Source organism: Fundulus heteroclitus, chromosome 7 (assembly GCF_011125445.2).
Source record: "Fundulus heteroclitus isolate FHET01 chromosome 7, MU-UCD_Fhet_4.1, whole genome shotgun sequence".
Taxonomy (NCBI): Eukaryota; Metazoa; Chordata; class Actinopteri; order Cyprinodontiformes; family Fundulidae; genus Fundulus; species Fundulus heteroclitus.
Genome location: NC_046367.1, coordinates 23,618,901 through 23,641,640, shown reverse-complemented (window position 1 = coordinate 23,641,640; position 22,740 = coordinate 23,618,901). Strand labels below are relative to the sequence as shown.

General features: G+C 41.9%; 1 protein-coding gene across 2 annotated transcripts in view; it reads left to right on the top strand.

Annotated features, from left to right (window-relative positions):
- Window positions 1-502: 502 nt before the first annotated feature.
- LOC105938286 (anosmin-1) overlaps window positions 503-22,740 on the top strand; it is an 82,711-nt gene continuing 60,473 nt past the window's right edge. Inside the window, exons 1-2 of one of the 2 annotated variants that reach the window (XM_012879967.3) lie at window positions 503-792; window positions 21,798-21,845. In XM_012879967.3, coding sequence (XP_012735421.3) covers window positions 607-792; window positions 21,798-21,845 — 234 coding nt within the window. In that variant the 5' untranslated portion in view covers window positions 503-606. The remainder of the gene's footprint in view (window positions 793-21,797; window positions 21,846-22,740) is intronic. The other variant, XM_036139223.1, reaches the window with a different exon arrangement.

The following is a 22,740-nucleotide window of genomic DNA, read 5'->3' as shown; positions in this document are numbered from 1 at the left end:
AATGATGCTCGGATGGTACAACCGCCACAAGAAAATATGCAACAAACTCTGAACGTTGCAGCTGAAATCAAGTCTCAAGACGGTTCGTTTCCCAACCTTTGAAAAAGTGCCTTTCTCTTTCGGATGCTCAGCTTGGATTTAACGCGTCTCGATGCCTAAGCGCTCTGAGTTGCCGGTACGTGATTGGCTGATTCCCTACGTCCCTTTAAAAAGCCGGTTGAACAGGTGTACCTAATGAAGTGGCCACGCAGTCCGCGTGACTCCTGCTTCACTGTGCTTGAGTTAAGGGGGGGAAAAAGACACAGCTGTCATAAAAGTTTATTCTATTAGATTAGAGTTTAAGAGCCGTGTATTTATCCCTCCCCTTCCAACCAGCCTGTGGTGCGAGTCTTTTTTTTTTTTTTACCTGCTTCAGCGCTCCACGCGCACGTCACTCACCTTGGCCTCGTCCAATCGCGGGGCGCACGAGCCCCCGTGGCCCCTCCCCGGCGTATAATTGGAAGTTTCTTTAGTTTCTCCGGCGGAGCTCCGCGCGGCAGTGTGTTCACCGAGCTCGTGGAGGCGCGAGAGCGAGAGAAAAAAAAAGGACAGACAGCGGCGGCAGCGATGTTTACCGGGAGCGCGAGCGCATGTGTGCCCCTGTTGTTGTTGTGGATTACGGCCCTGACGAGCGTCTCTGCGAGGAAGCAGGACGACTCCTTCTTCACCGCCAGCGTTTACCGAGCGAGATGCGCCTCGAGGTGCCTCAGCCTGCACATCACCCGCATCTCCGCGTTCTTCAAGCACACGCAGGTACGGCGAGGCGAGACGAGACGAGACGAGACGCGCGGGGTGGTCGCTGCACAAGCGGATCGGACCCATTTAAAATAAAATAAAAAAGAAAGCGCACGGCTGCGTGTGTGTGTTAGTAGGAGTCGATGCTTCTCATCATTAATAAAACCTGTTCTCTCCTTGGCTCCGTTGAAAGGGGTGTGTGAAACAGGAGCGGGGCACTAATGGGAGCTCTATTCATAGTTGATCAGACAAATTAGTTTTGCGTTATTGAGAAGGAAAAGAAGAAAAAGTGTCACCGAGTTGCTTGCAAAGTTGTTGCCACCAACAGAGGGATGGATAACTGTCTCTGTAAAACAGACGCAAGCCTAATTAACACCATTGCTGTGTTGTTTTTTTTTTTTTTCTCGAGACTTGGAGATGATTAATAGCTCCAAGCGCAGCCAGTTTCCATTCATTACTCGCTAATTACTGGAAAATGAGAGATCATCTCTTTTCAGCACAAATGTGGTCGCCACCTTGTTCGACTGGGTGATCTGTATAGTGGTGCTTGTGATGCAGCCCTGGCTGGGATCCAGTAGAAATTAGCTGTGCGTTTTTAGGTTGATTTTTTTTTTTTGGTACGCGGTGTCAGAAGTTGTTTTTCACCCTCTGCTGAATGCACTGTTCTCTCTCCCAGGACCCCTGGAGAAAAGAACTGGACTCACTGATCGCCCCCCCTCCCCTTCTCTCTCTTTTTCTCCCTTCTCTCCAGCTATCTATCTGGTGTCTGGCTGCCTTTACTCCCACCCATTAGCATTTTTTAAAGCTTGTCTTTTTCTCAAGGTGCAGAATCCCTATTTATTTGGAAACATCTCGGAGCCGGATAACAATGAAGATCAATTTTTCGTTACTGATTCAGATTTATAACATACCAGAAAGGCACTATGCAGATTCTTTTGGTAGAGGTTGTAGTTTTGAATCCAATGGGAAAAACGCAGGGAATTTCAAGTCGAGATTCTTCCCGTTTGTGTATCAAAGGTCCCCAACCTTTATTGGATTTTAGTTAGATTCCTCACAAAAGTCTATCGATGCTCATGCAAATTGGTTCATGTGTTTTATAGAGTGATCATGGTGGGAGTTCTTATTTTTAAAGCATCTGATTTTTCCTTTCAGTATTTGACCTGTTGATCACCAATCAGTGCAGATCAAGGGTTACCAGCTCAGTGACTGGCAAGTCAGACCCAGTCAAAGCAAAAACTGGTCAGATTGTGATTCTCCATTCCGGCCTGATTCATTGTTGCACCTCTAGCAATTAGGGCTGAAGGACTGAACGGAGCACGTTGCCTTGTTCGTTACGTTTTATGTTCCACTTTCATTGGCGCTTCTGTGCTGCTTCCTGCAGACAACACGGGGTCTACGGGGGCCGGCGCTAGATTCTCACGACGGGAGAACTTTTGAGTGAAAATACCACACAGGGATTTGAAAGAAAAAATGCTTGTAACATGATCTATTTGCGATCGTGATTTTTTTTTTTTTTTTTAAAACAGCAGAGAAAGCAGCTAGTTTCCCAATCAAACTCATTTATGGTGTTTGATTACTGCACTTGTAACAATGCCATCTGTACCGACTATTACCGCTTGGATTTTGTTACATATTGAACTTCCTGCTCTTTGTAAAGTAACACAAACTGTGATATCAAGATGAGGCCAGCTGGGTAAATAGTCAGGCTATCTTAATGGCTACCTAACTGACATGTTTTGCCTTCGAAACAGCGCCACCTTCATGAGACAGATGGGTTTCCATGTAATGACCCTTTTTTTTTTTTTTTTTTTTTTTGAGACTGGGAACATTTCCAAACAGCCAAGATTGTTTTGCTAATAAACGAGGGGTAAACGTAGGTGCCTTCCTTTACCCAGCTGATTGGTAGTGTGCAGCAACAAGACGGGGAGGGGCGCCTCTGCTCAACTCCAGTCAGAACCCCGGGTCACTTCCTCTGGCGTCTCATTAAAAGGACTTCCAGTTTTAGGAGCGATATGACGGCTAACTTTCATGGATCCGAAACAACTTTTTAAAGCCTTGACACGGCCGCGCCATGCTTGTCGCTCTGGTCGGTCCCTGGCAGCGTAGCTGGAGGGATGCGATGTGGCCTCGCCGATTTCAGCCTCCTGTAGTAGTGATAGAAGTAGAAGTGAAGAGGCTTTCAACAGAAATAGTCTGACAACAGGGTTTCCTAGGAGTGCAGCTTGGCGAGCGGCAGCGGGGGATTTGTTTTGACCAGATTCCAGGAGAGCGATGCGGCCCAAGGTTGCAAAGTCGGGGAATTAAATTAGTCATCAGCTAAAAAAGTCAAATAACCGTTGGAGCCTCACCTCTAATGAACAGCTAATAGTCAACATAATTGAGTGCAGAGTCCAGGAGTCTGAGGCGATCCTCGGGGAGGGAGGGGAAATAAGAGGGAAGCGTTTGTCTAAAGAGAGGCTGGTTAGTGATAAGTAAGGCGGTTTTAAGCAAGAATAGACATACCTGGGAGTATTGTCTTTTGCACTGTGGTCTCAGTAGTCCTTTCATGTCAGAATGGGGGGTCTGTTCAGCTGTGAAAACATATGGCCACCGCCTTTCCTGCCCTCTACCCCCCCTGGCTCTGCCAGTAAACGCCAGCATCACACCTCAAAAGCCTCCGAAGGAGACACACCGCTTTACTGATGCTGCTTTGAGGAGGTCACCTTCCCGCTAAGCGCAGGCAATCTGGCTAAATTAGACATGCACCAATCAGGCTTTGGCTGGCTGATGCCGATTCCCTCTTTTCTTTGAGGTCTGTCTCTCTCATTCTGATGTTGGCCGGGTTAATTTCTTTTCACCGAGGACTATCAACACACAAAAGAGCAAAAAGATGTGTCACAGGCAGTAGACTGGAATGAGAAAATCAGAGGTGTGCCAAAAGATCAGTCAGACATCATAATCAGCCAATTTTCAAAACTTGAAAGACTGATTTTATTTTTCGTTGAGGGCATTAAAACGTAGACCTCTATTTTCAGTCTGCAAACGAATCAACAAGGATTTTCATACACTTTGAAAATCAAATAAAGCTTTGAAGCACATAAGAAGTAGAGCTGGTATTTTATTTATTTATTTTTACCTTTCATTTCATGAAAACTAATTTGTTGTTATTATTTTTAATAACTTTTAAAAACATCTCATCTGGAGTTTGACCTGAATTCAAAGTGCAACTAATGCAGCTTTGACACATGCCAAAACCAAATGGTAGGCTCCGCCATAGTAAACAATGAAACTATGACACAAAATGTTTGCTGCTTGTGGTATTGCACATCTAAAAGTCACTTCACTGGTATATCTTCAAATTAACTTAAAAAAAAATAAGTCAATTAATAAATTCAAGTGCCTCTTCTTAGGTTAAAACAGTTTCCTTTTTGACAATATTTTTTCCTAAACATACTTTCAACAATGCGAGCTATTGATATATATATAATGCAAAGTTTCATGGTAACCACAGAGAGTGCATTGACCAAAAGAATATTTTTGCAAAAATTAAATCTTAAAGAATTGCAAATTCGAATTCATCGATAAAATCGATTTATCGTCCAGCCCTAATAAGAGGACTAACATGCAGTAGGTAGAAATTGGGTTTCCAACAATTAAGTGAATTACCAAAAAACCGTTCCGGTATCGGAATTGACAAATTTCCCATATTTTCCCTCTACAAACATATCCCCCAACAGCTTGTACCAATTGATGTTTTTTATTCAACAAAAATCCGATAAATGTTTTGAGCATATGCTTCAATGCATGAATGGTATGCATCTTTAAATCCCTTCAGTTTTGAAACTAAAGCCAGCTGCACACTCTTCTTGTATGTTTTTTTTCTTGGGGGGATTAGTCTTTACAAACTAGGACTGGTAGATCCAACCGCAAAGAAATCCAGAAATAAATCGGTATCGGCGTGGAAATCCTGATCGGTGCACCTTTTTATAGAAAAAGAAGAAACTACACAATGAAATATTTGAAGCATCACAGCAAATAGTCATTTTTATTTTTTTTTAAATTTCTTTCACACTAAATGAAAACTTGTTAAGTGAATGCTGCTGATTGATGCATTTGCCCACCAAAAATATTGGCCGTACTTGGTCTGAGTGCATTTGAAGAATAGGAAAAAAAAAGTCTGATCTTTCAGCATTCGACCTGCCGTTCACGGAGAAGAGCAGAACAAGTGACAATTGGCCCGTTTGCGGCGTAGGGCCGATTTCTATCTCCAGGCTAAACGCAGTAAGCCTGAACGTAGCGTCGGCGCGGCAGCCGACCGCGCTCAGTCAGCACAAACCTACAGGTGGATCTGCTTCCTCTCAGGTCTTATTACAGCGACGGGCCCAGCGGGCAGCTCGCAGCTCCACTCCGGTGATTGAGACGACAGACCTCCTAATTCAACTCAGACATCCTTCGGGGGGGTCATTTAATACTCACCGAGCAAACCAAGACACACAATGCTTTTCCATTTTAATGGAAATGAAACGTCTCGGCTGTATGTCAAAGCAGAGCTCCTTTCTCCCGCGTTTCCTGATATTTAACTGTCTCTGCTCAGCATCTAGTAATCTATATGAGCTGCTACTAGTTTTGGTCTTGGAACAAAAGACAATTTGCTCCCCCCTTTTTTTTAACGCATTCAGCAGCTGGGCTCTGTTCTTTCTATTGGCTTTAATTTAATCACCATGCGAACACTGGAGGATTTACATGTTGTTACAGATGTTATGAGCACCCACACGTCTTGATTCAGGACAAAAACGAGCGACTTTGTTTTAATTGCCACATTTCTGAATTAGTGCGAAATGGAAACAAGCATGAAGCTGCGGAGTTGGGGGGAAACTCACGGGTAGTCTGTTGCTTGTCAGATTTATGGCAACTGGAGATTTATTGATGTAATAGCATTTCCAAACACAGATTTATTGACATTTTACTCCACTTTTGGGGAACTTGTCACCCGCAGTACAATAGACAGAGCAGGGGGGAACACCCAGTCATAAATATCAGCTCTCGGACACTTTTAAATATTAAGAGCGAGCTGGGAGCCCCGCGCAATAATGTATTCTGAAAGCATCGGCCTTGTAGTGGATTATTTATGTGGGGACATGTGAAGCCAAAAACAAGGTGTGTCCATGAGCTCTTGTTATTACATTCGAAGCAATAAAAACCTCACACGTTTTAAATTCACGCGTTCATTTCCAATTGGAAAAAAAAAAACTCTAAGCATCATCGCTTGATGGATTTGTTTCAGGCAGAGCGAAGGCGCAAAAAAAAAAAAAAAAAAGCAACTGGAAAGTAGTTATTTCCACATCCAGTTGTTTTCACCATTTGATATTAAACAACCTGCGGTGGGGGATCAAACCACAGCCCCGTGCTAGTCTCATGTGTGAGGGGGGGGGGGGGGTTCTCATCAGTAAAGGCAGCAGATGAATGGAGGTCTATGTAGCTTGGCTTAACTTGTGTGTATGTGTGTGTGTGTGTGTGTGCGCGTGTGCGCGTGTGCTCTGTAAGAACACGACTGTCCTGCCTGTAAATCTCAGCACCGCCTCACCCCGACCTACCTCAGCTGACAAATTGCCCTCCCACCGGTGTTGAGACAACTTTAAACCAGTTGTCTTGAGATCGCCGAAGCACCTTTTTATGTTAAGATAAGATAAGATAGGCTTTATTGATCTCATATTGGAGAAATTCTCATATTGGAGAAACTCACAAGCCGAGATGACTGGCAGCTGTCCGCGCAGCGCCATGTTGAAAGAAAATAAAAATAAAATGTCGTCATCGAACGCATATTAACTCGCTTTCAGAAGTGCCCGCCCTTAGAAATAATTACTATCAATTAAAAAAAGTAGTAAAAATCTTTTAGGAACTGACTTTTAGGTAAAAACAACAAAATCATTTTTTGTTACTTTGTTCAACGTTGATATGAACATTAATTTATCACATTCATCGTAACGAGAGCTACTGTTAGCTAAGGTTTCCCCTTTAATGGCTATTAGCTGTATGTAGGTCTGTCGTGGTCACAAATTTTGCTGGACGATATTATTTTTTTTTTAAATTATCGCGATAAATCATAATATTGTCACAAATTTATCTTCTCTAAATACCGCCTCAGATAGATCCAAGTGGTTAGCCGGCGTCATTTGGCTTAAATCCAATCAAAAAGTGTTCGGCTTTGACACAAGTTAATTTTTCCTTCAATTTTCTTTTCAAACCAGCGTTTCTCTGGCTCTCCCTCACGAGGCTCTCATTAGGGCTGGGTATTATCTAGGATGAGCTGATTCGATACGATTCTCGATACACAGCTCACGATACGATACGATTCTCGATACATAGCTCAGCTTGCTTTGATTCCAATATCGATATTTATTACTTTGAATTAACGCTCAGTGATTCAATCACCAAAATCAGCCAAATATTATGTTTATGTTCTATTTATTGATCACAGACATATTAACAGGAAAATAAAGTGCATTTGCTTCAATGCATTTAACGTGTCACAGAAACCAAAAATGTGCCCAAACATCTGATTTTAGGGACAAAGGAGCTTCTAAAATCCTGTCGGCCATTCCACAAATTCGTCTCACTTGCTCTCCTTCGCTGTGAACTGTAATGGTTGCGCTGTAATAACGCCCCCTAGAGGTTGGGAGGTATATCGATATTGAAAGCCAGAATATCGATATTAAATCGTTTTTAAAAATATCGATATTAATCTTTATATCGATTTTTATGCACAGCCCTAGCTCTCATGCTAAACTTTGAGCATTTACCTACCAGACACAAGATTTAACTCCTCCCACACTGAGGAAATGAGAAGGAAGGTGTGAGTAGACACCTATGCACCGCACAGAAACCTTTTGTTATCCGGTCTCTGAGAGAGAGGAGGAAAAACAAGGGGGGAAAGCAAGCACGTGTACACAAATTATCAAGCTTATGTTAATTAATCATGTTATTAAAATTTGTCCTGCGATTAATTGATTTATTGTTTAGGGTGACAGGCCTAGCTGTATGTATGATCTGTTTACCACAGTCCCTGCTGCAGAAACGTCCTCTGTAATTAAGAAGAGGGGGTTGCCTATGCGCAGGCAAGCCTTCGTTAACCTCTGTATTTTCCGCCTGTCTAGTGAATCCCTACGGAGGAGCGGGTCCCCGTGAGAAAGATGGAACCTTCCTGCTGCCGTAGTTTTATCTTTGCAAGCCTCCCTGGCAGGAAATGTATCTATTAGCGAAGAGCTTGGTACATTACTGCCACCTGGTGGTAGTGCTGATAACCTTGCTTCTCTACCAGGTATGGATGGGAAATATAGAAGTGATATTTTATCACAGTATTTTGTGATACTGCACCGATGATTAGATGAGAGAGGTGCTGATCAAAATTATGTGACCGATTTCGGATCTTAGTTTTTCGTAAACCTTCACCCTACCGGTCCTGATTTTAGCCAATTACGTGTTCTCTTTATGAACCAAAATAAGACAAAAATATTGTTTTGAAACTTCCTGCCATATGTGGTTATTATTTGTTTGTATTAGGAGCTAAGGCAACATAGTGTGTTTGATGAAATTAAAATGATTAAGGAGCTCGCATTTTAAACTGTCTTTAGCTTCTTTTACAAGTGATTGGCGATGTAGCATGGCTAGCATTACCAAAGGCTCATTCAAAAATGTAAATTCTTACCGGAACTCTGAGATTTCCACAAGGCTGGCATTGTTTTTAGAACAGACAAGTTTCAGCAGACAGAGGCTGAAAGCTCAAAAGGATGTAACAAAGCAACAGTGCTGTACTTGGTTCAGCCTTCCTGTTATCTCCTGAACTTCTTGCTCTCTCCCACTGCCTGAATCAATCATGGATGGTTCATAGAAAATACAGCTTCCTTTTAAGTGGTTCGTTGCATTTCATTTGATTCAGTTGTCAAACTACAGGTATTTGCGTTGAGAAGAATGTTGCAGAATGTAAAAGGCCCTAGCTTCCAGCCCTGGTCTGGGCTCTTTCTGCATGCAGCTTACATGTTATCACCATGTAAGTGTGAGTTCCCTTCCAGTACAGGCTTCCTCCTGCAGTCCAGAAACATGAATATTAGGTTAAATGTTCTCGGGGTGAGTGTGAAGGTGCATTGTCGTTTGTCCAGCGTGTTTCTATATTGACCTGTGATGGAGTGGCGACTTTTCCAAGGGGTACTCCTGTTTAAGGGCTGGAGATGGGCACCCCATCCCCCGTGTCCCTGCATGGATAAGAGGGTATAGTCAATGGAAGAATGGATGGATGGGTGAATGGAAAACTTTTCTTGTTGTGTGAAATATTTCTTTTTCGTGAAAGTCTGCTTAAAAGGAAATCAATCGAGATAAATTCAATACAAATCTAATTAATTAGATTTTCTTCTTAATGGCATCTAACCACCAGTTCATACATGTATTCCTTATGGTTTGATAGTAGTGCACATTTCCTTTACATTGCGGCCTTTTATCTTGGTGCTGGTAAAGTATAATGGTACTAAAGTTATCCAAGGACCTGTTAGCTTTTAAAAGCCATCTTGGCTCTCCTTTGAAGTCATTTCCCCTCACAACATGGCGAGGACTCAATAAGGTCTAGACCAAAAAGGAGGGGGGCTTTCCATTATTTAAAGGCGGAGGATGACATAGGCAAGACTAAATGCAAAAAAGGGGATGCATTTAATCCTAGTGAAAATCCCAGAAGAAAAGAAGATTTACATTTTCAAAAGGAGGACTGATATCCAGAAAGATAAAAGGAGTTTTGTCCTCTCAGCTCCTCTCAGTATTCTAGACAATGAAACACGCCTCCGGGCCACCTGCTCCGACTCGTCCGCTGACAACACCCATAATGAATCTCTGTGATGCACGTCCTCGTTACATGCTCCTCGAGTCACTCCGCTGTCAACAATACAGCTCAGTTCACCTTTTGCGCGTTCTTGGACCCCCCCCCCCCCCCCGCTCAGCCTCGTCCCCCAGTCCCACCGGATATCTGGAAAGAATTCATCCGCCGGAGTCCTTGACAGTCCTCGGCTCTGCATAATGTTGGGAGAGTGGAGGAATGTCGTGGTGAGTCAGAGGGATGAAGCCCTGACCTATAATTATTCCCTCGTTGGTCCCTGAAACGGTGGGGTCAGGTCTGGACAGCTGGGGCAACATCCTGCTGAGGCTCTCTGTGACGGGCATGTTGTCACACAGCAAAATTAGCTCCCTTTGTGGATCCGGGCCCTGTCTTCGCTGATGGATGGCCAAAGAGAGGCGTCAAAAAAAAAAAAGAACGGATGATTTAGGACGCGGTCTACAGTTGTGACAATCTGCATAAATTATCCCGAGGCGTCGCTCGCCAGGATAAAAGTTCTATTTGTGTTGTGTCGCCACAGCGCGATTTGGTTCGGCCGGCGTCGTCGTTACAGATTTCAATAAAAATCCTTCGCCGTGAACTCCGCGAGGCCTCGACTCGCGCCGCGCCGAGCAAAACGATGCGCCGGTGTGAGTAATAAACGATGATTTCATCCGAGTTTGATCCCAACAGGTGTTCTCTGTCACCCGATATGACTGAAAACTCACGGATGCACAACAAGCCCTTCAGCCAGACCAGCTCCTATTTCAGCTCCGTCTCGGTAACAAAAACAACTATCCCAAGTCTCATTAGTGCTCAGACTCCTTACAATTTTTCACCCTTATCTGCTGGCTTTTTGTGAGGGAGATTCTCTCAAGACGCGGCCGTCCAATCAGGGATCCCTTTGAAGCCATTCGACCGCTATCCTTGACTTTAAAAGCACAACACTTACTGGCACTGGATGTCAAATTAAACCCCTGCAACGATAACTTCCCCGCCGGGGTCTCGGGGGGAATTTCTTCTGGATTACATTGTGAGAAAAGGCTTTGAACTTGACATTGAACCTAAGCAGACCCTTTGCTCGCGGATCCCCGAAGTTTGGATGTCTTTTCACGGCTTCATTTTATGGAGAGAACAGGGAACATCCAAATCCCAAACCTTGTTCCAGGTCACTGACTAGAACAAACTTTGCTGTGGGAACTCCGAGTATATGCATTTGATCACTCGTCAGCCGTTCAGAGGTATCGAAATGGGGAGCAGACAGGCAATAATCAGCATTGTAATTGTAATAGATGAATCATACGTTCCAGTAACATTTAATACGAGGAGCTTTTAAAACGTGGTAATGAAATTACTCAGATTTTTGCTGCTTTAACTCAACTCTTTAACATCTTTATAGAAACCATAACTCTTCAAATCCCCGATGTTCATGAGCATCGTTTTAGAGCTATTTAAGGTGGGTCAGTCTTTTTCTTCGCTTAGACTAGAAAATGTGTTGTGTTACTGTTTCACCGTGCCGTGACTACGGTGAAGCACCCTCGGTGGACCCAGTTCGTTTTACCCAGTCAGGCGACTCCCACTTACTTTTTACCTTGAATGTAGGACGCATAAAACAGACAAGTATGCTTTTAGTTATATTTTATCTAAGTAAAGACAGAGAAATAGTTACAGTCACACCAGCGCTGATGGGCCCCTGATCGGCAGGAGGCCTCGAGTGCTCATTACACAAACATTATAAAGGGATCTCGGGACACACCCATACAAGGGCGGTACACATCCAAACTGTGACATCAGCAGGGAAGCTGTGTCACCTCCAGGGTGGTATCTGATAGATATGTGCCAATCTTTTGGGTCAGTGCCATCTAAGTGTGCCATGTAGTTCTGGGATAAACAGCTCGTTCCACTTGACCTTGTTGATATCCTAACAGACCCCCTGATGATGTGTCATTATGGCACATCACCAAAGATGATCAACCAGTGGAACGACAACTCTCAGTCTGTCCCTCTCCCAGAACAGTCGGTCATTCCGTCCAGTCCAAGCAATCCACGCACGTCAGCTTCCGGCTTCCAGAGTCCATCCATCTGTGATCTCCATGGCAGTCGATAGTGCGGTTCAGTCTCTGGGGTCACACAATCTCTGCTGGTGTGACTGAAAAGCACTTTGTAAAAACAGTCCAGTTGTCCGTTAGCCCCCCCTGTTGGTGTGCCCCAAAGGCACATCACAACGAAAACAGTTCCAAGAAAAGGGCCGGACAAACCACAATGGAAACATCTTAGCATCAATCAGCATGAATACATCATAATTCAGCCTTTTTTACTCAAGCCCACAGTCCAAGCATTTTATCTACAATTTAGGGTTCAACTATTCGAGCTAGGCCTGTTTTAGGTTCCTATGCGCACATTATTTTAAAATTACATTAGACTATGGTAAGCTAAACCCTGTTCATTAACCAAGGTCGAATTCGTCTACTCTACCCCCACCCCAAGAAACCTCCTACTCGGTCCTCCACTCTCCATTCCTATGGAAAACCATCCATCGCTTTCAACCTCACAAATCCAGGAGTACCAGTAGGGGGCATCAGAGGGCAGGCTGAGTCTTCATCACAAAAAACCATCTCTAAGAAATGGCAAAAAAGTGATGGAGCCCCAGTCAAGGGCACTCCCACTCTGGGCCAATCTGAGCGAGAAGACACCCTGTATTGAATCTAGAAATTAGCCTTACCGAGTAACTTATGGATCTGTGATAGCCATCAGATCCTGGTTCTCTATATAACAAAGCAAAAAGTTAGCAAGAACTGCAGGTCTTGGTGTGTGTGTCTGTAACAGAGAGTTTCCATTCTTAGTCATAAAGCCATAGCGATCATCATAATGCAACATCACAGTATAAACATCATAACACATAAAATCAAACATGGTGATGGAAGTCAGTGGAGAAGAGAAAGGAAAAAATCAGTTTTGTGATATAAAAAGAGTCTGTACGTCAATAACGCAAAGTTAAGGAAGCCTTCAGGCCATTCAGGCACAAGGCAGAAAATAATCTAATCGCGCTTAGGGTCTCTTCAGGCAACTCCTCCCGTTGAAGAATAAGGAATCAGAGGTCTCTGGCTTCTTCATCCCCAGTCCTTTTCTTGGTTCCTCCGCATGGACAAAAACGATTTAGTTGGATGGTAATGAGAGTCCTGTCCTTTTTTAGGCAATAAGCATTTTATCCCCAGTAAAATGCTCTGTTGAGATGGTTGGCAGACACCAGGCCTTGTTTACTGTTGGATAACAGAAACAAGGTGTAATTAGTGTTCTTATCAAGACTCCCAATCCTTTTTACATTTACCTTCTTCAAACACTTTCACATCCAGATATTTCCGTTCACAATTATTGTGCTCTTAGCTTAACCTCCTTTACTGTAATCATTAGATCTTGCATTACTCTTATATAAAAGAAAAATCTGAAAGTTCAACGTTATCTGCAGCAGCATTTCTCTATAATTCTTTCCCATGTGTGTCTCACCTTACAATTGTCCAACAGTTGAACAATCTCTGCAATAGAAATTTATCATCATATGTTTCATGGCTACTGTGACTAGTTTATCTCAATTTATTTAGCACACAAGGAATTGTATTAAAACCTTTCAGAAACTTCTTACTGAACCAGCTGCAAAATACTTCACATTTTTCTAAAAAGTCCAACAGAAAAACCCTTAAGTTTGTAAAAGAAAGCTCCACTATATATATTTGCAGAATAATGTTGTGATGTTAATAAGAAGCAGCCCTATGTACTTCTTGTCTTATTTTGAAAAGCTCAGCTAAGAGAAAGGAAGTGTGTGCATGCCCCTCGCCCACACGGAGTTGTGATTGGTTGCTATTCAGGAAATGGGTGTAGCCCAGGGCGGAGACAGGAAGTAGTTCTGTGAATCACTTTCAGCTTGACGTGCATCAACCCAAAAGACTTGTAGTTGAATGCGCCCTTCACCTGACTCGAAGAGCAATTCTAACCCCATTAATTCTTGATTTTTTTTTTTTTTTTTTTAATCACTTCTGCTTGTTTTAACAGACAGCTTTTGTAAACAACCCTAGTTTTATCTTATGTCCCCCTGTTTGAATCTTGTTTGAAACAAACCTTTAAACTGTAGTATGCTGTGAGCAGTAACTCATTGTTGCTTATTAAACACATCGCCCCCTGACCATGTAAGAAGCTCCATACTGCTCTAGGTCTTTAAACCTTTTTCAGTCATTCAACATTAGTTTAATTGATAATACATCCAAGCATAATTATATCCCCAAGTAAATCAACCCTTTAACAAGTATCTAGTTCTTGTTCTCATGTGTTTAGTTTATCCTTGAAAAACTTTAAGCAGACATTACTCCGAGTGATTTTCTTACATTCTCATACATTTATTATTATTACCTTTGTGATCTTATATCACCCAGTGATCTATAAATCCTTACTTTATGTTTACACCGTCTTGTCCCAGCAGATTAAAAATTCCCATTCTAGAATTTACTTTTTTGTTTCATCAATCACTGTCTGTTGTGAATATTGAAGAAATTGTGCAGTTCCTTTAAACCCTCTTAAATATTGACCACCCGTTGGTAAATGATCAGCTTTAAGTTTTGCCCTTCTTCTAATTCTTTGTTTAGCCTTAGTATCTGCACCTTAAATTGACGAATAGTGGAATTCTTTGTATAAACACTTCTCTGTGTCCGTATTTGTTTTGGCCTCTATAATTTTGTTTTTTCTTTGCATTTTAAGTGTGAACCTGGTCAGGATAGAGAAAGTCATCTCCGATGCTCCTTTTGGCAACCCCAGCAAACCCAAACATAAAATTGTTCACAGTCAGTGTTAGGTTACAGGTAATCCCTGTGGGAACACGACGTCGTCTCCTCTGTTCAACCTGGTTTCAAGCGCCTGGGTCATCGAAACACTCCACCACCTGCGACAAATCTCTGACATTTTCAAACCCCAGCAGCAATTCCTGGGTGTCCACACCCCCTGTCTGTGAAATGTCCCCTTGTCGTAAGCCCAGGCTTTCAGTTTCTCTCCTGTTAAGTGTCCCCCTTTAGAGCCCATTTACCCCAAAGAGTCCAAGAGTGTGTTTTAGGTGCGTTTCCTGAACGCCAACCTCTCCATGTCATGTTCGTGAAACCTTGTAGTTGAATTCCATCACCTGTGAAGCAAAGCAGTCATGCATAGTTCTTTTCAAGATTTTCTTTATCACAGCAGTAGTGTCACTGTCTGATGCCATTGCAGCTCTGATGTTCCTCAGAGCCAACCTTCATGCATTGATATCATGTTGGAGCTGTTATCCTCATCTTGTGTCCAGGAGTGCTTCTGCTGTCCTGACCAGATACCAAACGTCCAACTAATCTAATTGACCTCATTACTTTTCTGCATGTACAAGAGGACGATCGTTAGATTATCCTGGTCTAAAAGACCACTAGGTTAATAGATGGCTAAACTATGTTTATGTGTTCTTTTCTTCTGGATGTTTTAACATTTAGTTAAAGAACAACTATTGTGCTATTTTGTGTTCAAACAGATAGTTGTTAAGTCTCCTCACACCTTTTAGGTAACTGCGTACAATTCCAAACTAATTACATTGGTGCTTTAATCCTAATTTACCCAAGTTATTTATTAGAATAAGGCATTATTCTAAACCTGCAGTTATTCTGCTTATATTGAAAAATTAGCTTGCTCACTCGTTCGTTCAGTCGGTTATGCTATTAACTGTTGCTGTAATGCCTACTTTAACTTTTTCGCCCACTAGTTTTTCCATGATCCTAATTATCGCCCATTGATGTTATAGCATACATTGTTCTTATCCACTTTCCTTTTACGTTTAGACGGCCCCTCTATGTAATTCCCTTACTGTAATCCCCAATATAAGTTGTCAAACCTTTTAGGTTTAGCATAATTACTTAAGCTGCTCTATGCTCTCATCCCGTAACTTAATATTTTGGTGCAAAATGGATGTCTTTTAGCGGTTCCCCCTATTTCTTCTCATGCATGATGTATTGTATGAAGCTTATTGTATCTTAAAGGTGCCTCTTTGAATCTACTTCAAAACCCCCTGTGGGGTTAATAAAATTCCAAAACATATCTATATGTATTTTAAATGATTTAAATAAAAACTTTGTTAGAAAAGTAAAAGAAAATCCTTCTTATTAGCGGCCCAAAATCTCTACCAGCTTTGTTTCCAGACCAGTACCACTTGTCCGAATGCGTTTGACCCTCTTATCGCTCGCTAATAACAGCTCTGACTTAAAACAATTAACATCCTAGGGGTTTAATAATAATCTTGATTGCTTTTAATCTGAAAGTTTTCTTCTAAGCGCATCCGCCAATGTGTATGTTTCTAATGTGTGTTTCGTGTTTTAATTATGTGCAGGAAAATCTGATGTGAAATGCAGAAGGGGTGTCTGCCAACTCATCTTTGTTTCGTGTTGCGGTCCATTGAAGGTTATCCGATGCCTCTGTCTTTGTCCCCGCAATTAGTTGTCCATTTTCAGTCCTCATGTCTCAGTTCAGCACCAGAACATCGTTCCGGGACGAGCATTGTCCATGAATCTTCTTTCTCCCATCGTTGTGTCTGAAACCACAAGAATTCTGCCAGCATTTTGCCAATATGGATTTCGTCCAAAATCAAATTGTCTAATACAAGAATTGTCCATCTTCATCCGTAGTGTAGTGTAAATAAGTTGAAAAGAAAAAAAATCAAAACAAAAATTACAAGAATCAACCACATCGTTCCCTCTAAAACAAAATTATTCTTGAAGTTTTTCACCTTTACCCCAGATCTTGATCCCTTAAAAATTTATCCAAGCAAAATATTTTACAGACAGTTCAACCTCTTTGTATAAGTTCATTAATAAAAAACATTTCTCTTAACTTTGTAGCATCACATTCCCCATTAAACCTCTATGCAGCTTCTGCAAAAATTACTGATTTTTTTTTTTTTTTTTTTTTTTTTTTTTTTTTTTTTTTTTTTTTTTTTTTTTTGATTAAAAACTGGATTAGGCAGGAGTCAAGTACATCACCTTTTTCTCCGTCCTCTGGACCACTGTGGCACCGCTTGGTGCTAACTTGTCTCTGAGAATGCCTAAAAAGAGACTAAAATCTCTCCGTTAGCACATTCCAATTATATATGACCAGGTTTCCTTGCAAGAAAAAGCAGAGAACAGGATAGAAATGTTAATGTGAGTCAGTGGAGAGTGGAACAGTTGGAAGAGGTACATGAACAATTTCCAAAGCCACCTTCTTACCTCTAGAAGGATACTGAATACTGAATTGTACTTTATAAATAAATTTGCCTTGCCTTGCCTAGAAGGTCTCGATATTACCTGCCATAAGTTTGTTAAAACTTAGCATAATTTGGTCACTTTTGTCAATCCCTGCACGTCCATTTTAGATCATGACTTCTTACCATACGGCCTGAAAGAGCTCACTTTCCAGAGACTTCTGTTGGAACAAGGTGGCCTTACAGTTTCATCTCACATCATCTGAAAGAAGTAACTCAGAGAAAAACAATTCTGTTAGTGTATTAGGTGACAAAAGAAAACCTGGTCTTTCTAGTGTCTTGGTTCTTAACGTGATGTGTCTAAGTTCTTGGTTGGTCCAGGGGAGGTAGGAATCTCTTGTTCCTTTTCTTTCAGCGTTTTTGTAGTAATACTTCTCCTTTTCTTAAATTATCTGCCGAACAACCTTAAATATTGTCACTTCTTTGTCACTGGTGATGCAAAAATTAAAGCAAAGGAATCATTTAACAAAGAAATAATCAAAATACACAAAACAATAAAAACCCGAAAGTAAAAATTCTCCTAAAGCGTGCATTATGTGTGTTCCAATATCTTTTAGCATTCTTTTGATTTCTTTCTAGCTCTTTCGATCATGCAAACTTAGTTATTAATGCTTTTCAATCTTTAAATGGTCAAGGGTGAAACTTTAAAGCAACCATTTTCTCTTTCAGGCTTTTGAGCTTCTAGTGTTTTTCTATACATGATAAGAGTTTTCCCCGTAATTCAGCACATTGAGAAAGCTTACCCAAAAACAAAGAGATTAGAAGTAGAATCTAACTCTTCACAAGCTGGCTTTATTTCATTCTTTCCCTCTGACATAGTTTTCGTGCCCCCAGGCCAGAACACACAGACCCAGCCTTGCCATAACATTCAGATGTTTACATCATGGTCAGATTTGTTTATCATATCTATTGTCCTGTTTCAGATTAAACTGACCCTCTGAGGCTTGCCTCAGCTCAGCATAACTGATAACATCAGATGCTTTTGTAACCGATGACATGCTTAATGTGGCCTTGTGATACTTCTCAAAATTTCTCATTAGCTGCATTCAAATCCCCAGTAAAAAGAAATAAAATAAATTAATACAGAACCCTTAGAAAAGCAACCATATTTAGTCCCATACAGTCTGTTTAAAGCAGTTTGTCTCATCTATTTAAATCAAAAATCATGTATATCTTAGTGCTCTTAAATTCTTCTTTTTAGGCAGCTGTAAAATCCTTTTCTCCCAAACATTCTCCCATATGCTCCCCATATGCTGTTTGCCATTTTATTAATGTTCTAAAATTACAATATAAAAGCTTTTTCTCTGTTATTATTTCAGCTGTCATGAATTCATTGACAAACACAAGCCAAACGCAATCTAATAGCATAACTGAATACAGCCCTAACGCCTCTGGTTGCTGTACTGCATATTTAAGCTCCAAACAACAAAAACTTTTATCCCCAGTCCCAAGTATTTCTTACAGCCCTGGGATATTTTCTGTAGACACGTTAGCATATCTCAGTGTAACAATTTAATTTGGCCGGATGTTTAATGTGGGAAGAAAACAAACTGTTATTGAAATCTCTCTTTACCTTTCTTCAGCTTTTAGTTAACGTAGTTCATGATTAAAAACGTCATTTGAATTACGGAGCTGCAGTTCTCCCAAAACAAATGAACATTCTGAAACCATGAACATCACACAGACGAACGTTTAGTTACATACGATACACAAATACATACATTTACATACAAAGATGACATTCAGACAGACAAACACGTGCAGGCCTGCTTTTTTTTGACTGTCTTAAATAGTTCTATGTTTTTCATAGTTTTTAAACGTCTATAGCAACGCCGAAAGATGTATTTTCAACATGTTAAGTTCCCGCTTAGTTTAAAAGTGGAGAGCTTGCGCTGGCTACGACCCCCGAATGTTTCGTCCAAACACGGTTTTACTCTTCAGCCCCGCAAGGATACAACTCCGTGTCTCGCAGACACCTGGACGCTTACCCCTTTTTGAAAGTTATACGTTGCATTTAATAGTTACGAACAATTTTATCCACAACGGAAGTCCCAGTCGGTCCCCACGTAAACGCTTCCCCGGTGCAACGCCCTTTTAGTTCCGTTTCCGTTTCCTTTTTATTTTTTATTTTATTAAAGACTTTCGCTTTTCTTTTTCTTATTAATCCAACTGCCCCGACCAACTGGTTGCACTTTGAACACCCCCCTGCGCCAAAAACCCCCAAAACAAAACAAAACACAAATACATTTATCTGTAACCTCACTTACACACAAAGACCCATTTGCACACACACACACAGACACACTCAATATCCGCGGATCCAAGCAGTCTCTCTGGCCAATCTTTAGTTAACTCTGTAGGTACCTCCGGTCTCAATCTCATACGCGCTCGTTTTTCGAAAAAGGCTGCTTTTATATTACCGCAAAAACGAAGGTTTTTATGTTCGTCCTCGCGGAAAATAAGGGAGCTCTAAACCCACAATTTCTAGGCTACACGATGTTTAAGAAGCCACGCGTGTTCTCAGTCTCATACGCGCTCGTTTTTCGAAAAAGGCTGCTTTTATATTACCGCAAAGACGAAGATTTTTATGTTCGTCCTCGCGGAAAATAAGGGAGCTCTAAACCCACATTTTCTAGGCTACACAATGTTTAAGAAGCCACGCGTACAGGCGTGTCTGTCAGAATGGCCGCTTTTATGCTACGCACAGAGGAACACGTATTTTCCTCTGTGCCTAACAAGGGGACCTTTTAAACCCTAAATTCTCAAGGTGCACAGTATTTTCGGAACCCTGGCCAAGGATTCCCGGACTCTCACCTCTGTGACCGCACGCAAATCCCAAATTCTCATCGATTATCGACACGTTTGCAAACAATTATCCTCAACTTTTCTCTGCCTTTAGAAATACAAAAAGTCGGCCCTCCAGGAAGAAAAAGACACTAGGAGATGAATGAAATCTCCTTACCTTTTTTGCGGCCGCAAGCTGTGTGTTTTTCTTCCGGAATGACGTCCTGACCGAAAAAACGGAAGGTGGTATGTCGTCCTTTGGGTCCGGGTGGAAACACCATTTTGTTACTGTTTCACCGTGCCGTGACTACGGTGAAGCACCCTCGGTGGACCCAGTTCGTTTTACCCAGTCAGGCGACTCCCACTTACTTTTTACCTTGAATGTAGGACGCATAAAACAGACAAGTATGCTTTTAGTTATATTTTATCTAAGTAAAGACAGAGAAATAGTTACAGTCACACCAGCGCTGATGGGCCCCTGATCGGCAGGAGGCCTCGAGTGCTCATTACACAAACATTATAAAGGGATCTCGGGACACACCCATACAAGGGCGGTACACATCCAAACTGTGACATCAGCAGGGAAGCTGTGTCACCTCCAGGGTGGTATCTGATAGATATGTGCCAATCTTTTGGGTCAGTGCCATCTAAGTGTGCCATGTAGTTCTGGGATAAACAGCTCGTTCCACTTGACCTTGTTGATATCCTAACAGTTGAAAAGCAAACTATTTTAGCATTATACGTCATGCTTGGTTTGTTCATTTGATGAAACCGAAACTTTGTTTACCTTAATTAATACACAACTTTTTTGTGGATGTCTTTTCAACATTAATTTGATGTTGTTTAGATGGAGGGAGACATCATCTTTTCTGCATCTTTACAACAACAAAAAATGCTCAAGGGGCAAAAGTTACATTTGATTCATCATTGAATTTAAAATTAATCTATAATTGCAAAATGGCTCCTTTGGAATAAGGTCCGTTCCACCCGTTCTTTTAGTGCAGAACACATCTTCACGTCCATCAGAGATGGCGACTCAAATTTAAGCCTTGAGCCAAACTCACCCCTAAAAGCACAGACTTCAAAATTATAAAGACCTGATTTGCACTTTTGATCAGTGAACTGAGTCTCATTACCAATTTTCAATGCACATTTTCCTGTAAAAAGGCCTGCTTGATTATCAGCCCGCGATGTTCTGAGCTATTAATAGTTTATAATAACATATTCGGGGTTGTTACAGATTAGGACCCTGGATCAAGCTATACTAATTCAGAACAACCTCCAAGTTTCTAGATCTTATTTATTGACATCATATAGCCACGTTTCTTTGGATTACTATATGATTGAGACGTAGAAAATGACTTATAAATCAGGAATCATCCTCCTGGGTAAGAACTGATGTACGATCTGTACCAAACGACCCGTGGCAGACAGCACATTTACTGTATGTACAAGGCGTGTAGGGTTAGGGCCAAATGACCAGTACACGCGTGCATATCTTTTGGCATAGCTGGCAGCGCTCTCTTTTGTTTGACGAATAATAACAAAGCAATTCACCATAACGACTAGAGTAAACAACATTTTGAACAGGCCATTTTACCTCTACCTCTATCCCTCACTGAATAATCGAACACCTTTACACACTTGCGCCTTGGGAGCAGACGTAACCGCGCGGAGCAAATATTGGATTTGCTGGAGGGCAAATAGGTGGCACCTTGACGGAGAGGAGATGAAACGCGGTTAGCCCGAAACCGGGACTGCTTACATCAGCTTCGCCCCTGGCTGAACTTCAGGAGCGCGTGTCCACGGATCAAACGAATCCTCCCAAAAAAAAAAAAAAAAAAAAAGCAGAGGTCGCCGCGCTCTCCTGAAACTGACCAGAGGTGTGCCGCGGCCCTCCTCTCTTTGGGTGGAGACGGTCTGACTCAGACCCACGCATTCCTCTAATCAATCACCAGGAGGGCTGCGCTTCATGCTGGGGGATATATATATATGTTGCGACAGAAGAGGGGAGGGTCAGCGTTACCTCTGTGCATTTTGATGGATTGATTGTTGCAAATGCGTTTTCAACAGTATCTCCTGATGAATAACGATGTTTTCCCTTCTCGTTTGCAGAATAATGGCTCCTTGGTGTGGTGCCAGAATCACAAGCAGTGCTCCAAGGTAATGCGGTTTCCTTTCTCTCCCCTGAATGGGATGCATGCCACGTACATGGCTCATTATTGGAGAATAATACGACATAAGGCGTACGAGTCACGACAGGGCCGGCCTTTTCATGCCTCCACAGCAAACATCATGAACTGTTGATATAGACTGCCGTGAGAGACGGCGAGCGTTTAAGTAAATTGCGTCTGCCTTTGTTGATGCCCGTTGCTCCTAATTGCAATACAAGTAAAGGAAAGTTTGAAGAGACTTAAAAAAAAAGGATAAAGGCAAGGTGTGATTGCTTTTCTATTTTTTTTTTTCTTTGTTGTCGTGTGGAATTTTGGGCAGATACTTTATTATGACATGTGTCCCGCAGGGCTTGTTTGTGTTTTTGCGCCCCGTTTGAAAGATGGTTGATTCAAAGCCGGCGTTGACAGCTCTTCTGAATAGACGGCGCTGACATACTCCGTCAGACTCTCCCTGAGCTGTTGACACGGCCCCTCGGAAACGCGCCGTAAAGACCGTAGGCTGAGAGCGCGAGGATGGATGCTCCGGCAGAGCTAGAGCCGTGCAGTCATCCCAGCAGGGCTCTCTGTAGCTGTTAGACGCTTTCACCTCCTCACACAAACAGTAAAATCCGAATTTTCCTCTGTAATACAGCACGCGAGCTGTTTAAGTGTTTATGCCCCTATAAATGGTTCACATTTTGCCACGTTACAACCACAGCCTTTCATTAGGTTCTTAAATGAAATGAAAAATTATACCTGGCATTCATTTCTTTCTTTTTTAGTGTGGCCTTCATCTGTATTTGGCCCCTGGATTCAATGTTTTTGCTGCTGTCACAGCAGCGAGTGTTTTAGGGGATGTCTCTCTCTCTCTATCAGCTATGCACGTATAGGGAGTGATTTTCTGC